Source organism: Mustela erminea, chromosome 3, assembly GCF_009829155.1.
Source record: "Mustela erminea isolate mMusErm1 chromosome 3, mMusErm1.Pri, whole genome shotgun sequence".
NCBI lineage: Eukaryota > Metazoa > Chordata > Mammalia > Carnivora > Mustelidae > Mustela > Mustela erminea.
In genome coordinates, this window is record NC_045616.1 from 137,260,408 (window position 1) to 137,277,618 (window position 17,211).

General features: G+C 44.9%; 1 protein-coding gene across 3 annotated transcripts in view; it reads right to left on the reverse strand.

The window, feature by feature from the left end:
* The window catches only part of TTC23L (tetratricopeptide repeat domain 23 like), a 47,328-nt gene that overhangs the window by 21,424 nt on the left and 8,693 nt on the right, over nt 1–17,211 (reverse strand). For all 3 annotated transcript variants that reach the window (XM_032337648.1, XM_032337645.1, XM_032337646.1), the window contains exons 5-8: nt 7,212–7,368; nt 5,592–5,717; nt 3,014–3,191; nt 999–1,107 (exon numbers count right to left, since the gene is read on the reverse strand). In XM_032337648.1, the coding sequence (XP_032193539.1) occupies nt 999–1,107; nt 3,014–3,191; nt 5,592–5,717; nt 7,212–7,368 (570 nt within the window). The remainder of the gene's footprint in view (nt 1–998; nt 1,108–3,013; nt 3,192–5,591; nt 5,718–7,211; nt 7,369–17,211) is intronic.

The following is a 17,211-nucleotide window of genomic DNA, read 5'->3' on the forward strand; positions in this document are numbered from 1 at the left end:
GAGTACAAATACTGTTTGTATACACAAGAAAATTTTTTAAAGAAGGAAGATGATTAGCTAGAAAACACAGAATCAGAAAGTCTTCAATGAACACTTATGTTAAAGAAAAGAATAACCAAAATGTCAAATAACTTCTGAAAATTGAACAAAATTGTTTAATGCATGGGGAAATATAAAGAATAGAAAAAAGTAGGATGAAAAACTTTTCCTATAATTGTTTCTTTTTCATAAACAACTGGAAAATAATGTACACCTAAATGGATTCCTTTGATAAGCAGAGAAAATCAACATTTTTAAATGTTCTTCACATATTCTTCAGAAATCCCAAATTTCTCCTGATGGGCCACTGAATCCATTAGCATCATTAATCTGACCCAGTCACCTCCTCTGAGCAGGGCTGCAGTCCTTCCTCACCAGTTCTTTTGTGTCTTTCCCAAAGCTTTAACTTTCCAAAGGATGACCTTGCCTGAGAAAGGACTACTGCCAATGGGTGAATTCATGCCTTAGTTTTCCTCCAGAACCCCCAGGACCTCACTTTTGAATATAGGTCATGAAAATTCTAGCTGCTACAAACATTCTCTCTTGTCAGCTAGAGGAAAAGAGTCAAGGAGGCTGAGAATGGAGAAGGAGGGAGAAGGAGCCCATGTTTTTGTCTTTTATCACAGGATTTCCTCATCAACTGATATGCCACAGGTCACATTCATAGCATGTATGATCTCTCTACTCTTTATGCAGGTGAATTCTGCTGAGATGCTAAGGGAATAAAGGAAATAGAAATCAGATGATTTTATTGGTTTTGATGTTCCAACTAATGTGTGGAGATATTGTGCCTAAATCCATGTGTAAATGATTTCATACAAAATGGCATCCAGTCTAATTTTTCCATCACAGTCATGAATAGCTGATTATAACCTGTCAATATTGATAGATAGACCATTGCCAGTGTGCTTCCCTCCCAAGGGAAATGAGGATAACTGCCAACTACTCCCTCCACCTACCCCGGTGTTGGGCCTCTCCAGACATGGCATGAGCCTTGGCTAGTAACGCGCTTGCCTCTGCAGTTTGGGGGCTGACTTCAGTGAACAAAGAAACACAGATAGAATGGGCCTGGAATAGAGAAAATCATGATCAAGGAAGTACCCAAACAACAGTGTTTTACTGAGGATTTTCTAATAGCTCTCATGAAATTGCTAGTTGAGAGCTGCATGTACCCAACCATGGAGTTACAAGAGAGATGAGTTTGAATCCCAGCTACTTCCTCACCGTGAGCTGTGAGTCTTGAACAAGTAACTTCACCTTCACTCGTAGAAGAAATATACGACTAGGGTTTGGAAAAGACTAAATGAGACGGCACATGCAAAGCGCTAGGCGTACATAGTACCATCACATGGTAAGTTCTCAATAAACATTAGCTATTATTATTTCTTATTAAGTTTCATAGCAAAATTACAATCACAACTTTAGTTCCGCCTCTCAAAGGCTTGTTATCAAAGGAAGTGCAGGGGAGTTGAATGTGGATCGGAAAGCCATCCTGCCTGGGTTCCTTTCACACTTCAGCCGCTTATGACATCGGGCAAGTCACTAATGTCTTCAAATATAAAATAGGAATTTCACAAATGACTCTTGCAAAAAGTTGCTGAAAAGATTAAATGAATTAATATATGAGAAGTGTTTAGAATACCACCTAGAATGTCATAAGCATGAGAGAAGTGGCGATTTTATTACTATTATCATTCATACTAAAATGGAAGGAGAAAGAAGAGAGAAACCATCTGGTCCGCTTCCACCAGCAAGACAAACACCACCCAAGCTTCACAGTTCACAGGGTGAACACCACAAGGTATTTCAGGAGCTCCGGCGATTATCAGACAACACTATGGAGCTAAGACAGTTCAGAGCTGTTAAGAGTATAGGCTCTAGGGCTCAGATTTCTTAAGTTCAAATCCCTGCTCTCCTACTTGTTAGACACACAACTTCAGCTGAATTAGCTATGACTCTTTATGCTTCAGTTTCCTCACCCGTAAAAAAGATAATAATAGTGCCTCCACAGCACAGGGTTACTGCATGGACTAAAGAGCTACATCCTCAAGTGCACATAGTAAAGGCATTCCATAGATGTTAACTATTGCTTTTTGCTGGGAAACACTGATTATTCATCGTTTTGTCTATTCTGGTCTGACCAGTGCTTACAGAGCTGCGTTCCCTAACATTTCTCCACTGTATGATACTAGTAACTTTGGATGGTGGGATCACCTGCAATGCCTTTGCTACAATGTCAGCCTGTTTTCATATATTCCATTGAATTGTATTGGACATTTTCTATGATACAGAAAATCAGATATTTTGATCCACTTTTGACTTTGGGAGATACCTGAAGCCACAGGCCAGATTCTCATTTGAGGAGAGAAAAGGTGAGTTCAACAAGCAGTTTCAAGGCAAGTTTCAAGTACATGACAGGTAAAAATGCCTTACACTGTTTTCATTATAATATATTCAGCATTCCTTCCGGTTCTGTTTTGTTTTCCCCTGGGCATTTGTCATATTAGTGATCTCCAAGTGTAAAACCTTTTTGTCAGTTTAAGTTTAGACTTGTTGATACAAACAGCTAGACTAGCCTAGAGGACAAATGACACCATTACACCAAAATATCACAATTTTTTTTCATTTAAAAAAAAGCCCTTTGTGTTTGCTAAAGACTTAAGTTTGGTTGCCCCTATGGCTTTTTTCCCTGGAGCAGACTCACTTGGTTACCTGTTCCCAGTACCCACAGAATTGAGGGGAGGCCTGGGATGGGAAATATGGTCTCAGATCCGGTCAAAGAGCAGATACACCCACCCTTGAGTCAGTGACCTCTGACTCTGTAGTTTAAGGTTGAGGAAGGGCTCTTGTGGATCCGCCAGGAAATCCATCCCACCCCCTTGTTCTTCTGAGAAGCCCAAGCTTCCCTGGCCCTGAGACTAGGGCCTGGGGCCAAACACAGCCTCTAGGCTGGGGGTCCAGCCAACTTACTAACCTGCTGCAAGTACTGGATGGCCCGATCGTGGTTCCTCCTCAGCTGCTCAATCTGAGCGATCTCCTCATATAGACTGACCAGATCCAATGTCCTATTGCCCTCCGCAGCAATAACATTGCCAATTGCCTTTTCAAAGTATGCCAGAGCGAGGTTCAATCTGTGGATGGCCAAGGAGGCCCTATAAGAGGGACAAAGAGGCAAAGTCAGAGAGTTGTCCAGACACAAAAGGAACTGATTCCAAGAACAAAACTATTTGGCCTTCATAGGCCAATCATCTCAGTGGCTAGCTAAAAATCCAGTCTTGCAGAAACAAACTCCTATTAACCTGCATTTCGCCAACCAGATTCCACTGACTACCATTCGCTTCCATGCATATAGCATGCTGTAGTCTAATTTTATAAAAAAACAAATGGAAAAAATGGCTTCCAGCAATTCACAAAGGTGGGATAATTTACTCATAAACACAGATTTTCTAAAATCAAAATAAAATTTGATTACTTCTCTCTCCCTCTCTTTCAAACCAATGTAAAATTAATGCTTTGTCTTGTTTGATTTAGTTTAGTTTAGTCCTCCTCAGTTAAAAATGAAAAAGGAAAGAGAAAACAACATAAATATCCCTTCCAAAGGCAGTGGTTAAATAAATTATGACATGTGATACGATAAAATACTTCAGACTTTAAAAATCATGCCTCTTTTTTAGACTAAGTAATATGGGCAAAAATTAAGTGTGCTAAGTTATAAAATAGTGATATGATTATACTAGAAATTGACCTTGATATATATTTCTATCTATCTATATACCTATCTCTAACTAAAATGTATATCTATCTATATCTATATCTAACTAAAATGCCCATAGCAGTTATGTTTAGGGGGTGAAATTAAAACTAACTTTTATTTTCTTCTTCATATCTGTATTTTTAAAGCTTCCAAAACAAAATAGAATTTTTAAAAATGAGAATAAAATAGCATCCCATTCAGGTTTATCCCTCTAGACACAGTAAGATACAAGGAGAACATGGTAGTTCAAAGCTGTTTCTCAATAGTTATTGGCTTAACAGTCAAACTCCAATAGCCTATATTTTCTTCCAAATAAAACAGGGCTAAGAATACCCAAGATTAGGTTAAAATTTATACATGAAATCACTTAACATATGGCAGATACACGATCAATATTCCTCCCCTCACATTTTGCTTCCATCTTTGTATTTCCAAATTGAAAAAAAAATGTGTGTGTATAAAATTATTTTATGTAAGGCATTCTGCAATTTATAATTTAACCATCAAAAGAGTACTGGCCTGTTATCTGATAATTCTTTACCAAAATATTTTATGAATCAGACCACTACCCCTTGACCATAAGAGCAGAAGTTACAGAATGAAAACCCCTCTCACCAAGAGCTTGTAGGGAGATATTAGCCCAGATGTCTGGCCTGTACAGTCACACTTTATTTTCCCTACCTTTAAAATGAGAAGAGGGATTTACTACAGATTTGTTCACTCTAAAACATAATTAGATGCAGTACAAAAGGTGAGCTATGGATTCAGATGCCCCATCTACATGCCATCTCCTCTATTTACTCTTTCTGTGCCTTAATTTTCTTATCTGTGAAATAAAAATAAAAATATCTACCTCATGGGCTTATAGTAGAGGATTGAAGTAAATAAATTATGTGAAGCACTCAAAAGACTAGTGTCTTGGATACAGTTATACCTAGTAAATGTTCCAACACTTAGAAAATAGATACTAGGTAACTATCGCAGATTGAATGAATGAACTATGCACTAGAATTTACTCTGAAAAAGGAACACAGCTATCTTTCCCATGAGGCACAAAAACCTTAGCCACTGACCCATGTGATGGCAGCAGACATTCACTGCACTCTAATTTATGGCCTTGTGGACTTACATCCCTTGTTAGATTAGCTCTGGGCATTCCATTTCCCATTTGATTTCTAGATTCATGGTTAGAGCAGGCAGATGTGACTCAGGTATTTCACTTACTTACCCTTCAGTCACCTTCCCTACCATGCCAAGCGCTTACAGTTTTGGAAACAGATTGCTTTCAAGGGTGTGAAGATATTTTTGAAATCTAGGGAATAGATTTGTATAGGGAATTGTAAGCCTTTTAGTCTTTTCTTCTGCTAATCTGATGGGCCCACTCTCGGATGTAAATATCATGATTATCTCTGAGGATACCTAACTCAGCTGCAAAACAGCTAAGTCTGGTTCTGACTTAAACAAATCCCATGGTGTCCCTGAGTTCAGACCATGGGTCCAACACTTAAAGCTCATCACCGTGGACAGTATGTTTACTCTCAGCCTGCCCTCTGTCTACTGAGATCGTGACTGTGCTGGACTGGACCTCGTGGTATTTTAGGATTAAAGGGCACTGCCCACAAAGCTCGGACCATGGGGTGTACTTTTGAGAAACACAAGCCTCTTTTACCACGTTTGAGGCTCTAGGTTTTTTTTCACCCTGAGTATGTTTCTCCCATTCTATAGAGAGAACACGGAACCATCATGTAATTCCAGGCCTCCTTCACAAAGCCTAAGCATCTCAAAGCCCAGATCTTACCTGCCCAAAGCAATGGTCAGGTCTTTCTCCGAGACTTGGGATTTGCGAACACCTCCCTTAAATAATTCTCTCAGCTCCTTCATGTTTCTCTCTGCCTTCTGCAGGTTGAAATAAGCTTCTCTGCCAGTGACACAGTCAAGGAAAAGGCCAGGCACACCAACTCCCCCATTGCCAGGGACAGCAGGTGACAAGCAAATAAAAGGGCCCTTTGGGAAAACAAAGCAGAATTTGAAAATGGGCACTTTACTGTGTTCTTTATTTTCCTATGGTATGTCGTCAAGAATTCTTTAGAAAATGAACAGAGCCCCGGGTTTCCCATGCTATAGCCTGAATCCAGCGCTGGGGTGGGTGGTGAGCATGGGAGGCATGAACAGAAACTGTACCCTTGGCTATGTTTCCTGCGCAGGCATCCACCGTGGGCAAGAGCCATGCAGTTTTCCCCCGTTGGTTCCTATGAATGATAAAAGAAAGGAACGAAGTCTGCTGAAAGGGACTTTCTGGATCATTTAGAAAGTCCAAGCAAAGCAGGTTTTTGGCAAGAAGCAAACAACAGGAAGTCCCCTCAATTCCCAAACATTCTTCTATTTCCCGCATTTTCAGTAGCCCCTTCTAAGGGCATAACAGAGGAAGGCCAGAGATCAGTTTTTGCAAGCTGAGTATCAAGACCAAAAGAGTAGAGAGACAGGGATGTGTAAAGAGGGGAGACTAGGGGCACATGGTCTCAAAGACGACTCATGATTAATTTTTTTTAAAATAAGGAATGCTTTACAAATGTGTGTGGCACCCCCTGCCCCCCTCCCCCGCAGAGGCCACGCTCATCTCTGTACGATTCCAACTGTGGTTTACATGAACATGAAACACCCTTAACGGTTCTCAATAAGAGATGGTACCAAAAGGCTGTCAAAATCACAAACTTTTGGCAGAGTAACAGTTTTGCCCTGGGATATAGAGAACAATTTTTTTTTTTTTTTTTTTTTTTTTTTTTTTTTGCTATTTTGCTTGGCTTCCAGCTTCCCGGGTAGTATTCTTGACAGCATTTCAGAAAAACAAAAATAATCAAGAGTCCATTAAATCAGAGGTTTCTGGCTACATGTTACAATCGCCTGGGGGACTTTTTAAAAATTTCAATAAACGGATGCACCCCAGACCTCCTAAGTCACAATCTCTGGGGTGCGATCCAAACAGCAATACTTTTTAAAGCTCCTCAGGGGATCCAGGGGATTGCATGACCTGCAGTGCTGTAAACCACCACCCATTCTCCCTCTTCCTGACATTCCTCCCACCACCATCGCCTGCGTCTTCACTGCCAACACTGATCCTCTTGGTGCTCAATGAAAGGTAGGACAGATGCCGAAAACTTTTCACCTGGCTAGGGGATGTGTCACCAGTGAGATCCCTCCCACGGCTCAACTCCAAGTTCACATGAACAGACAGAGGAGGGACATCCCTACCTATCTGGATGGAGACGAGAGGCTAGCGAGGGAGGAGGCGGCTGGCTGTTGGGACAGAGCCATGGAGCCTGGTTCGATCTCCCCGACTCCTGGGTGAGACAGCCCGTCTGGCAGGCGCAGGGGGCCCCGGGCCTGGATCACCAGACCCCCACTAGGAAAGGAAGGATATCGGTTCTGCAGGAGCCAGGCCACCCCCAGGGTATAGTACAGCATGACCAGAGCGTCCAGGATCTCCTTCTTCTCCTTGTTTGAGGTCGTGCTGTCCTTCCAGGTCAGCAGCGTGTTCCTGGCGGACTCAGCGTGTTTCTTGGCCTGAGCTGGGAGGCCTGGGGGAGTTGGAGGGTGGGTGGCAAGACGAAAAACATGAAAAAGGCATGTTTCAGTCAAAGACCTTTCTGGGGGGAAATACGTGGGTAGTGTGGTTGGCATATGGTCCGGAGTACTCGTTTCCAGAGCTGGCGGTGCATCAGAATCATCTGGAATACTGGTAGAGAATATAGATTCCTGGGTCCCACCCCAGACCTACTGAGTTGGAGTAGAGAACTACTTTAGAGAAAGGAAGTCCAGGAATCTATATTTTTAATTAATTCCACACGTGCTTCTTAAGCAGCCATCACAGCAGGAATCTGTGGGCCTCTGTTTGGAAATCAATGATCGAGACAGGAGTAGAAGCTGAGTGTCCTGTTCCCAGTTCTGCCCCTAATGCCATGTGACCTTTTCAACCCACAAAGATTCTCCATCCGCCAAATGTAAAATGACAGTAATTATAGAAGCTGTTCCTTTACCAAATACCTGGAGATGGTCCAGAAACAAACTAGGTTATGCCACAGAGTGTTTGCTATGCTTTGAGCTTTCTGGAAAATGCATTCTAAAAATACAAGGGCTTATGAATACAATTACTTCCATCTGGGGATTTTTTTGAATCCAAGATGAGGCTGGTTATACTAATTGGTCACACACGCATGCACAGAATCCAATTCCTGAATGCAGTGGGGCCCCTCGCTAAGACGACAAAGGGAACGCCAAAGTCCAGCCAGACAGAACTTTCAGTATGCTTCCCCTTGTTTCCTGACTAGAGGCTAGAGTTTCTGGGCACCCACTGGAATTGCTATTTGTCGAGTTGGCTGACAGAGGCAGACTTGACAACACTCAATTTCTAGACCTCATTCTTCATCTTCCAACCTAGCTCATGTCCAGGGATCCCTGATGGGACAAGAGAAAGCCTGGAGAAAAGAGGAAGGTCAGCCGAGAGCTCATGATCCTAGGAGTTCTCCACTCTACTGCAGACAGTCACGGCTGGTGTTCCTGTTCAGCTCTCCTCTCTGCAGGCTGGGAAACATATTCAGTCCTATCGGGGAGACCCACTGTGCCCCTAATTCCCACTTCACACTCCCAGCCCTCAGTCTATTCTTCCTTCAGCCGTTCGAGCCCGGTTTCTCAGTGCAGGTATGGTCAATGGCCATCAGGGTGACTTGAAGTCTTCAGGCCTCCAGCCCGCATACATTCCGGATGTGCAGGAGCTCCTTAATGAGCTGCCACAAGGGCCAGGGTAGGGAGGGGGAGGTGGGAGCAAGAACAGAGCTTCCCTGGGAGAGGCCAACACATGACCTGAAAGCCAGGAAGTCACTGTAGAACACTCAGACGTGCCTGTCCATAGGTCTTAACTCAAGAGAAAAATGCAGGTCTGTGGCAAAAGAGAGGGCTGTGCCCCAAGTTACCAGCCCTCAGACTGCCCTGCACACCAGAAACACCCTCATAAAATGCAGATTCCTGGGCTTGCTTCCCGTTGTGGTTCACAGGTTCTGAGGTGAGAACGGAGGATTCACATTCCTAACCACCATTCTAGGGGATGACGTGATGTGGGCCGTCTAAGGACCACATGTGCAGAAGCATTCGGTAAAATCTCTATACAAGAGGAAGATCTCATCTTATTTTTGAAGAGCAGGTAGTCTGACTGATGGAGGAGGATGAGGAAGGATGCCCGCCTGGGGTAATCAGCCTGAGGCCGTAAAGACAGAATAAGCAAAAGCCCTATGAGTGTGCACACACTTGCATGCACGTGTGCACACACGCACACACACACACACACACACACACACACACACACACACACTGGTGGGATGGAGTGGGGTATGTAGGAGTGTCAAGGCATAAGGAGACCAGCCTGGCTGAAGGAGAGGCTTACATGTAAATACACATCAGGTTAGAATTGGATGGGTCAAATGGAGTCTTGGGGGAGCCTGGATGGCTCAGTCAGTTAAGTATCTGCCTTCAATTCAGGTCATGATCTTGGGGTCCTGGGATACAGCCCCGTGCAGGGCACCCTGCTCAGCAGGGGGAGCTGCTTTTCCTTCTCCCTCTGCCGCCCCCGCCGACTCCCAGCTCGTGCTCTCTTTCTCTCTCTCCAGTGAATAAATAAATAAAATCTTTAAAAATAAAATAAGATGGAGTCCTGGATGCCAAATGAGCAGGTTGGATTCCATGTTAGGTAATGGGGAGTCTTTATAGGTCTTGAGGAAGGGAGCAGCAACTGAAGTTGCCAAGGACATCAGACCAAGAAAATAAGACAGGAAACTGAGAAAGACTTTTTAGCCAACAGGCTGTTTCCCACAACGAGGTGGGCCCCTGGGAGTGTGTCAGAAAGAAGTACAGGAGTCCAATCTAGATGCTCCTATCAGTCTGTAGGAAGGAGAAAAGTGAAACTGGCTGAGCCACTGAAAACCTCCCCTGAGTCAGCACAATGTTGCTTCTGGACTCCTGAGTGGAAAACAAATGAGAAAACTGTCCTGAGGCTTTGCCAGTCTGCCTACCATGTACCCCCCAAGTGCCCAGTGCTGGGCTGTGAGACCCCCCCGTGAAACACTTCTACCCTAAGCTCAGCAGCTAATGAATTATAGGGTTCCTTGTCTCTGCTTTATCACGCCCCACACTTTGGTCCTTCTGGTGAAAAAGCTGAGCTGGTGACCCTTGGGCTTGAGCAAACAGAACTAGGCTCTTGACTGAAAATGGCTCATTAAACTTCAAAGTCAGGCCTAAGGGAAAAAAGCCATTCCACTACTGCTCCCAGAATCCACTCTTGTCTTCAAAGTCGGGGGCATGTAGCCCCTTACATCACGCAAGAAGCCAGAATGGTGTAGGAAAGAAAAGACAAACATTTCAATGTTTATCTTCTTTTTTCATGAATAGTTATAATATTACATAATAGATTAGTACCACTGACATAATTTATAATAAATGCACATTTATGGAGTTTGCTCAAATTATCTGAAGTGATGAGGGAGCTAATTCTCAAGGGTTTAGAGATCACTGCTCTGGACAATGTTTCCCAACCTTTACAAGAGAGAGCTCTTTTTATGTTTCCAAAAAACTCCTTACTTTGTGATATTTTTATGGCATTTCCTACATGAAAAAATTCATGAGGACAGACAGTAGTGTGAATCAGTATCAATAATCATTTGAAATAGATTTGTAAGAACATGCTCTTCTCATGTAAGGACAACACTGCAAATATGTATACACACGAGTCTCACACTAACTGTCTCTAGAAGAAGCTCATAGATCTGTGCTCTCATTCCCTAACTCCGAGTCCCACTTTCCCAGCTCCGTGTCAACTCGGAGAGACCAAGTCATTTCCCTTGACTTGCCCTTCGCCCAAGCCAAGGACACCTTCTCCCAGCACCAAGAGTGCACCAAGCACAGAGGTCAAAATCAGGCCCTAGTCTGGATGTCTGGAGCCTGAGGTTCAGAAATGACAGGGATGAACTGGAAACTGGGCGCTGGTATCATCCACCAAACGTATCAAATCATTTTGCTTTAGTTTGAGATATGATCCCACCACTGACATCTGTCACTCTGACTCAGGCCAGAAAGAATCTGCTCAGAGATACCCACCCAGTTTTTGGAGATGCTGCTGTCACCTTTGATCGTCAACTATTTTTAAGAAGTTCACGTAGACAGCGATTAAAAGCAGGGCCTAGAGCCTGATTTCCCAGATACCGATCTTGCCTTAGCCGCTTCCTACCTGTGGCCTTGAGCAAGTTACTTCATCTATCCGTGCCACCGTTTAGTTACCAGTACAATGGTAATGAAAATACTTTCTTCCCTGTAGGTTGTTGATAAGGATTAATTTAATTAATTCGTGAAAATTAATTTGTGAAAATTCTTTCATTCCTGTGTGCCGGAATTTTCACAGGAATGAAAGGAGTTTGAGTAGATATCAGCCATCATGATATCATCATCATCATTACTACTACTACTACCACCACTAGGGTCCATTCTCTTAAGCAATTTATCATATTTACCCTGACTCTGGACCTTTGTCATCGAGCTGCTTAGAATCTCCACAAAAGGCCGAGTTCTCACACACAACCTCCTTGCTGGCAAGCATGAATGGTTTCCTGCAGGTCAGATCACCCAGGTGTAATCATTCCCTGTTATTCCTGCACCAATTTTGTCCTTTTCAACCAACTGGACAGAGAACATAGGATTCTTATGCTTTTGCAACACTGCAAATAGAGCCCAGGATCCCTAGAAAGTTCCCAGTAATAACAGGCTGACTCATTTACTGCTTCATTAATAATAAGCCACAGACCAGGAGACTGCTTGTCCGTGCCCCTATTCTGTCCTTCCCGGACTCTTGACAACAGTCCGGCACAAGGTGACAAAACACCTTACTGTTTCTGTAGCTGCCCTTGCTGGGCCACTGGAGCACTGGGCTCATTCGGGCCACCGAGGCCCACTTCCGGTGCCTTCCTCTAGTTCGCCAACCAGCAGCCTTTACGCCCTGCTTTGCAAAGGCCCCATGTTCTCTTGTGTTATTGACTCCTGAACCCCATTCCGACAATTGCTCTATTTCTTCAAACTGCCAAACTTTCTCTTGAAAGGGCTCCTTCCTCACTCCTGAAACTGTCTCAGTCTCTCTCTCTTCTAAAATTATCTTCACGTGACTTTTCTGTATTCGCCAGTGACCCTATTCTCCCTCGCTCATCAACGCACGGTAAGTAGCGCGCGCAGTCTGGCCTCCTGGCCTCAGCTCCCCTCCTTCACGCCTGGGATCCGGCTTCTGCTCCCTCCGCTCCGCACAAACTCTTCTGCTGAGGCCCCCAGAGGCCTCCTACTAAATACACTCAGTCACAGCTTCTCAGGCAGATGCCCTGACCTGCTTGGCTTCTCCTCTTGGCTCCGACGACGCTACACCAACTCGGTTCTCCTTTCCGAACCTTCTCTCATTGCTTCTTTGCTAACTCTTTCCGAGGGTTCTTTCCCTCCGAGGGTTCCAAGGGTCTGACTTTCCATTTCTTCCTTTTCTCCTCTCTTTCCCTCTCAGAAGTTCCAACAATCCCTAGCATGCCCACCTTAGCCTCCATGCTTGTAATCTTCCATTTCCCCTCCCCAGTTCTGCTCTCGAATATTCCTCCATGCTTGTGACACTCCTCCTAGTCCCAAAGTTCTAGTCCCAAATTTCCAAGCACGGAGTAAAAACGTGCTAGTGGATTTCTCTATTGCAATTCAAAGTCACCAAAACCTGCACCCGCCATTCCTCTCCCCCGTGCCCTCCCACCTTCCTAACCAGTGTCTCTATGGCACCCGCAGGGGCATGACCTTCATGGTCATTGTTGGGCCTCACTTCTCCTCAACCTCAAATCGAACATCAGGTCCTGCCAATTCTTCCTTCACAGTCTTTTCCTTTCACAGTACATTTCCATGGTTCAAAACTTAAAATTATATGACAAGGTCAATGTTGAAGGGTCTCATGTCCTCTCTTGTTCCCTTCCACTGAAAGGCCCCACTAGATAACTGGTTTTGCTTCCGTCTTATGTATCCTTCAGTGTTTCTTTATGTCAATATAAACATAAATTCTCTCCCCTTCTTTCTTACATAAAATAAGGCATATTAAACCCCATACGTATTGTATATTCTCTTTTGCCTGACGATGCATTCCGGAGTTTTTCCCATACTAGTATATGGTGCTTTCCCATGCCCTTGTTAAAGCTGCATAAAGTCTGCTGTGGGTTATTAGTCCTCTGGTGATGGGGACACTGGTCATAAACAATGCTGCAAAGAATGATCTTATTCTGGTTATTTTGTAAGTGTGTACTTAAGAAAAACTCCCAGAAAGATAAAGGATGAACATATCTGTCCTTCCAAGACGCTTAAATCCTTAGCTTCTCACCCATTCCATTTGTGATCAGCCCTGTCACATCTAGATCACCAGATAGCTTCCCTTCCAGCTATGGCTGCAAATTCACCTTTCCGAAAGCACGCCTGGATGTATTCATCTGTCTGCTGGAAAATCGCCAGTCAACCTCCTTGCCTACCAACTAAATCACAAACTGCTTAGCTTGTATGTAAGACCCACCATGGTCTGCCAACCTACCCTCCTTTCCGGGTTCCTCTTAAGAGTCCTGCCCTTGGCCACTGCTTTCTAGATACACATTGTGCTCTCATCCCTCCAGGCCTTGTTCTTCACCAGAGGTGCTCACCCCTTCTGTCTACACAAACCCTGCTCCTTCTTTAAAGGCCCTCTTGAATGGCACTTCCCTCCTGAGTCTATCACTTGCCACCTCAGCCAGAAATAATTCCACCCAACTTCCAGAACATCCTGTATTTAAATCAATCACATGGCATTTGCCTCATGGTGCCTTCTGTCTGTCTGTAGCTCACCTCCCACCCGAGGCTGTGACTTCTCTGAAGGCAAAGACTGTGCCTCTGTACGCTGTATTTCCCAAAGTCCCTCAGTAAAACTCACGGAAGACTGGTTAATGAGAGAAAGCAGCCTTTTGGCTTGACTCGCACTCCCCAGGGCTGGCAGAGGCTCACAGGGAAATGAGGCAAGGAGGTCTGGCGGCCACAAAACACACATACGCACGAGGAGGCAGCAACACGCACAGACGCATCCATCCGTCTACGCAGAAGGCTGGCTCCTAAGTTCTGCCTGTTTTAAAGCAGTTGAGGATCAATGACAAAAAAACTAAGTGGAATTCGGCAAGCACTTCATCCCTCGTGGAGGTTTGTGATTTTTCAAAGCTTGGGTTGTTTTATTCTATGGACCAAAGACTTTAAAAAATAACTTACAGGGAAAGACTGGATAAGTCTTCTAACTGAAATACGAGGTTTCCCTTACCTGTGAAGCATAAGGAATAACACGGAGGACATTGGGAGATGGGAGAGAAGTGAGTTGGGGGAAATCGGAGGGGGAGACAAACCACGAGAGACTGTGGACTCTGAGAAACAAACTGAGGGTTTTAGAGGGGAGGGGAGTGGGCGGATGGGTGAGCCTGGTGGTGGGTATTAAGAAGGGCACGGATTGCTTGGAGGATTAGGTGTTATACATAAACAATGAATCTTGGAACACTACATCAAAAACTAATGATGTACTGTATGGTGACTAACCTAATACAATAAAAACTGAAAATAAAAACAACAGAGAAATCCTAAAAAAAAAAAAAAATCAAATAAATTAATAAAGAGGTTATTCTCAAGAAAAGGTCATGATCATAATCTACTCAGGAAAAACTCTATGTTAGGTTTCAGAAAGTCTAGAATTAGGGGCACCTGGTGGCTAAGTTATTAAGCATCTGCCTTCAGCTGAGGTCATGGTCCCAGAGCCTAGGGATCGAGCCCCACATCAGGCTCCCTGCTCAATGGAGAGCCTGCTTCTCCCTCTCCTTAGCCCATTCCTCTGACTTGTGCTCTCTCTCTCTCTCTCTCTACCTCTCTGTCAAATAAATAAATAAAAATCTTTAAAAAAATAAAGTTACTTCACTTCCTCAAAAAAATTTATTTCACAAGAATCCAGGGGTATTGTGGGGTTCCTGGGTGGCTCAGTTGGTTAAGCGACTGCCTTCAGCTCAGGTCATGACCCTGGAGTCCCAGGATGGAGTCCCGCATTGGGCTCCCAGCTCCATGGGGAGTCTGCTTCTCCCTCTGACCTTTTCCCCTCTCATGCTCTCTCAAATAAGTAAATAAAATTCTTTAAAAAAAAAAAAAAAGAGAAAAACAAGAATCCAGAGGTATCTCTTTGTACAAAAATTTAAATATGAGGGAAAAAAACTTAAAAAATAAACCACAGTGGGGCACCTGAGTGGCTGAGTCCTGGGATCAAGCCCACAGCTCCCTGCTCAGTGGAGAGCCTGCTTCTCCCTCTCCCTCTGCTGCTCCCCCTACTGGTGTTCTCTCTCTGTGTCACGTGAAGAAAAATCTTTAAAAAACAAAACAAAACAAAAAAAAACCTTCGTACTCTATATTCCTCGAACAGCAATTCTGTATCATAAAAAAGAAAGAAAGACAGAAAGTCTGGGTCCAAGGGGGATACTGTTCTATGATGTAGGTGCTGTCTCATGAGGATGTTGTTTCTCCCATCTAGAAAAAACAAACAAATCTTCCTGTAAAAGGAAAACTTTTTTCCGCCTCCAATATACCACCCAAATGGGGTTCTCCATTTGTGTGGCAGGAACAGCTGTGGCTCAGGGAGAAGAGGACGGTGTTCTCATCATCTTCTGTGCTATGACCTGATCGCCTCTCTGGATCCAACCTGGAATCTAATTGGAAAAGTAAAACTTGGAGTCCGGGTGTGACTGTTCATGGAATGGACTGATTTCAGAAGATGAGGGCCAAGCTACCATGCCACTTCCTCCCACAGACCTACCATAATCATCTCTCCCAACACAGGGAGGCAGCCTCTGGCCCGGCCCAGGCTCAGGCAGATGTCCCCCTCAAACAGTGGTGGCGCCCTCCTCTCCAGTTCAAGCTGCCGTCACTGCAAGGCTCAAGTTAAGCAAAAATCCCCTAGATGGTCTCGCTGAATCTGGGCTCTCCTGGGGCCGAAGGAGTATACTTGTCTGTGCCAAATCAAGTAGCCATGATTTGCCAACTGCCAAACGCGCTTCTCCATTCAGCCTCCATGTCATCTGACCTCTCTCTCTGAAACTGCTGGAACCACACGGCACTTCTTTTTGAAATCCTTTCTCTCCCCTTAGCTGTCCTGACACAGCCCCGCCCGATTCTCCGATTTCCTTCGTCGGCTGGGCTTCCACAGGCTGCCCGATGCTCTCATTCCCCCTCTTCCCTCCTCTGCCCTCTTTCCCTCTCTTTCTACTTTTTCTGATCGAGCACATCTACTGCTGCAGCCTCAGCTTGCCCCTGTGTATGTGGATCCTCCCAAACTGGCTGTTGTCCCAAGCTCGGGCTCCACTTCCCAGCTGGCTGCCGAGTACCTCACCTTGACGCTCGTGGCCACCTCCCGCAGGCAATGATCCGGCCTGTCTTCTGAGCCCAAACTCAGCAGCTTCTCCTCCCTTCCCCCGTCAGCTGCTCTACCTCTTAGCTCCCTACTTCAGCTACCCTGCCAGGCCATGCCCTATTCACTTCAGCCCTTCCCTCAGCTTCTCACCCCATTCTCCACTACAGGTCACCAGTTCTGCGTGTCATTTCTGCCACATTCCAACCACCATGGCCAATGCTTTCAGCGCCTCTTGTCTGGCAGGATAACGGCCTGAGTGCTTGGCACCTTTAGTCTATCAGTCCAACCCGTCCTCCTGAGTTTCTCCTTCACAACATCAGAGTACGTCACCACCTCACTTAAAACCTTCTAATAACTCCCAAAATTCCTGGATACCTGGGCCCAGATTAACCTTCCAATCCCATTACCAGGCAAGACCAGTCTGTCCTGAGGTGCCTTCTGTCCAACCCTAACCTCATGGGTCCAAAGGGAAACTACAGTGTTCTGTGAGGAGTCTCAGAGGCCCTCTCAGCTCCCAGTCCTCAGATCAATGCATGTGGAGGCCCAGCGCAGGGTTCTCTACCATTCCCCTTGAAATCTACTTGGTAAACTCATCTTCACGCTTCAAAGACAAGACACGTTACCGTCTCTCTGCAGCCTTCCCTGACAGTGGCAGAAGCCCTGGTCCGCCTCATTTGCTTCCCCAGAACTGTGTTCCTGCCTCTACGATCATCTGTCCCTGCCTACTACAGGATCCCATGTCTCCAGAGGGCAGGGACTGGCAGTGCTCACTCACACATCACGAGTGTCCAGCACCGTGCCACCAGACTTCTCATAGGAGCTCTCGAAGTGCTCCAATGGCACAAAGCTAAATTTGTACTCTTATGAAGGCAGCAAGTTTGAAACAGAGAAATTCCAAATGAAGAATAACGTAGCTCCATTCAAAGGT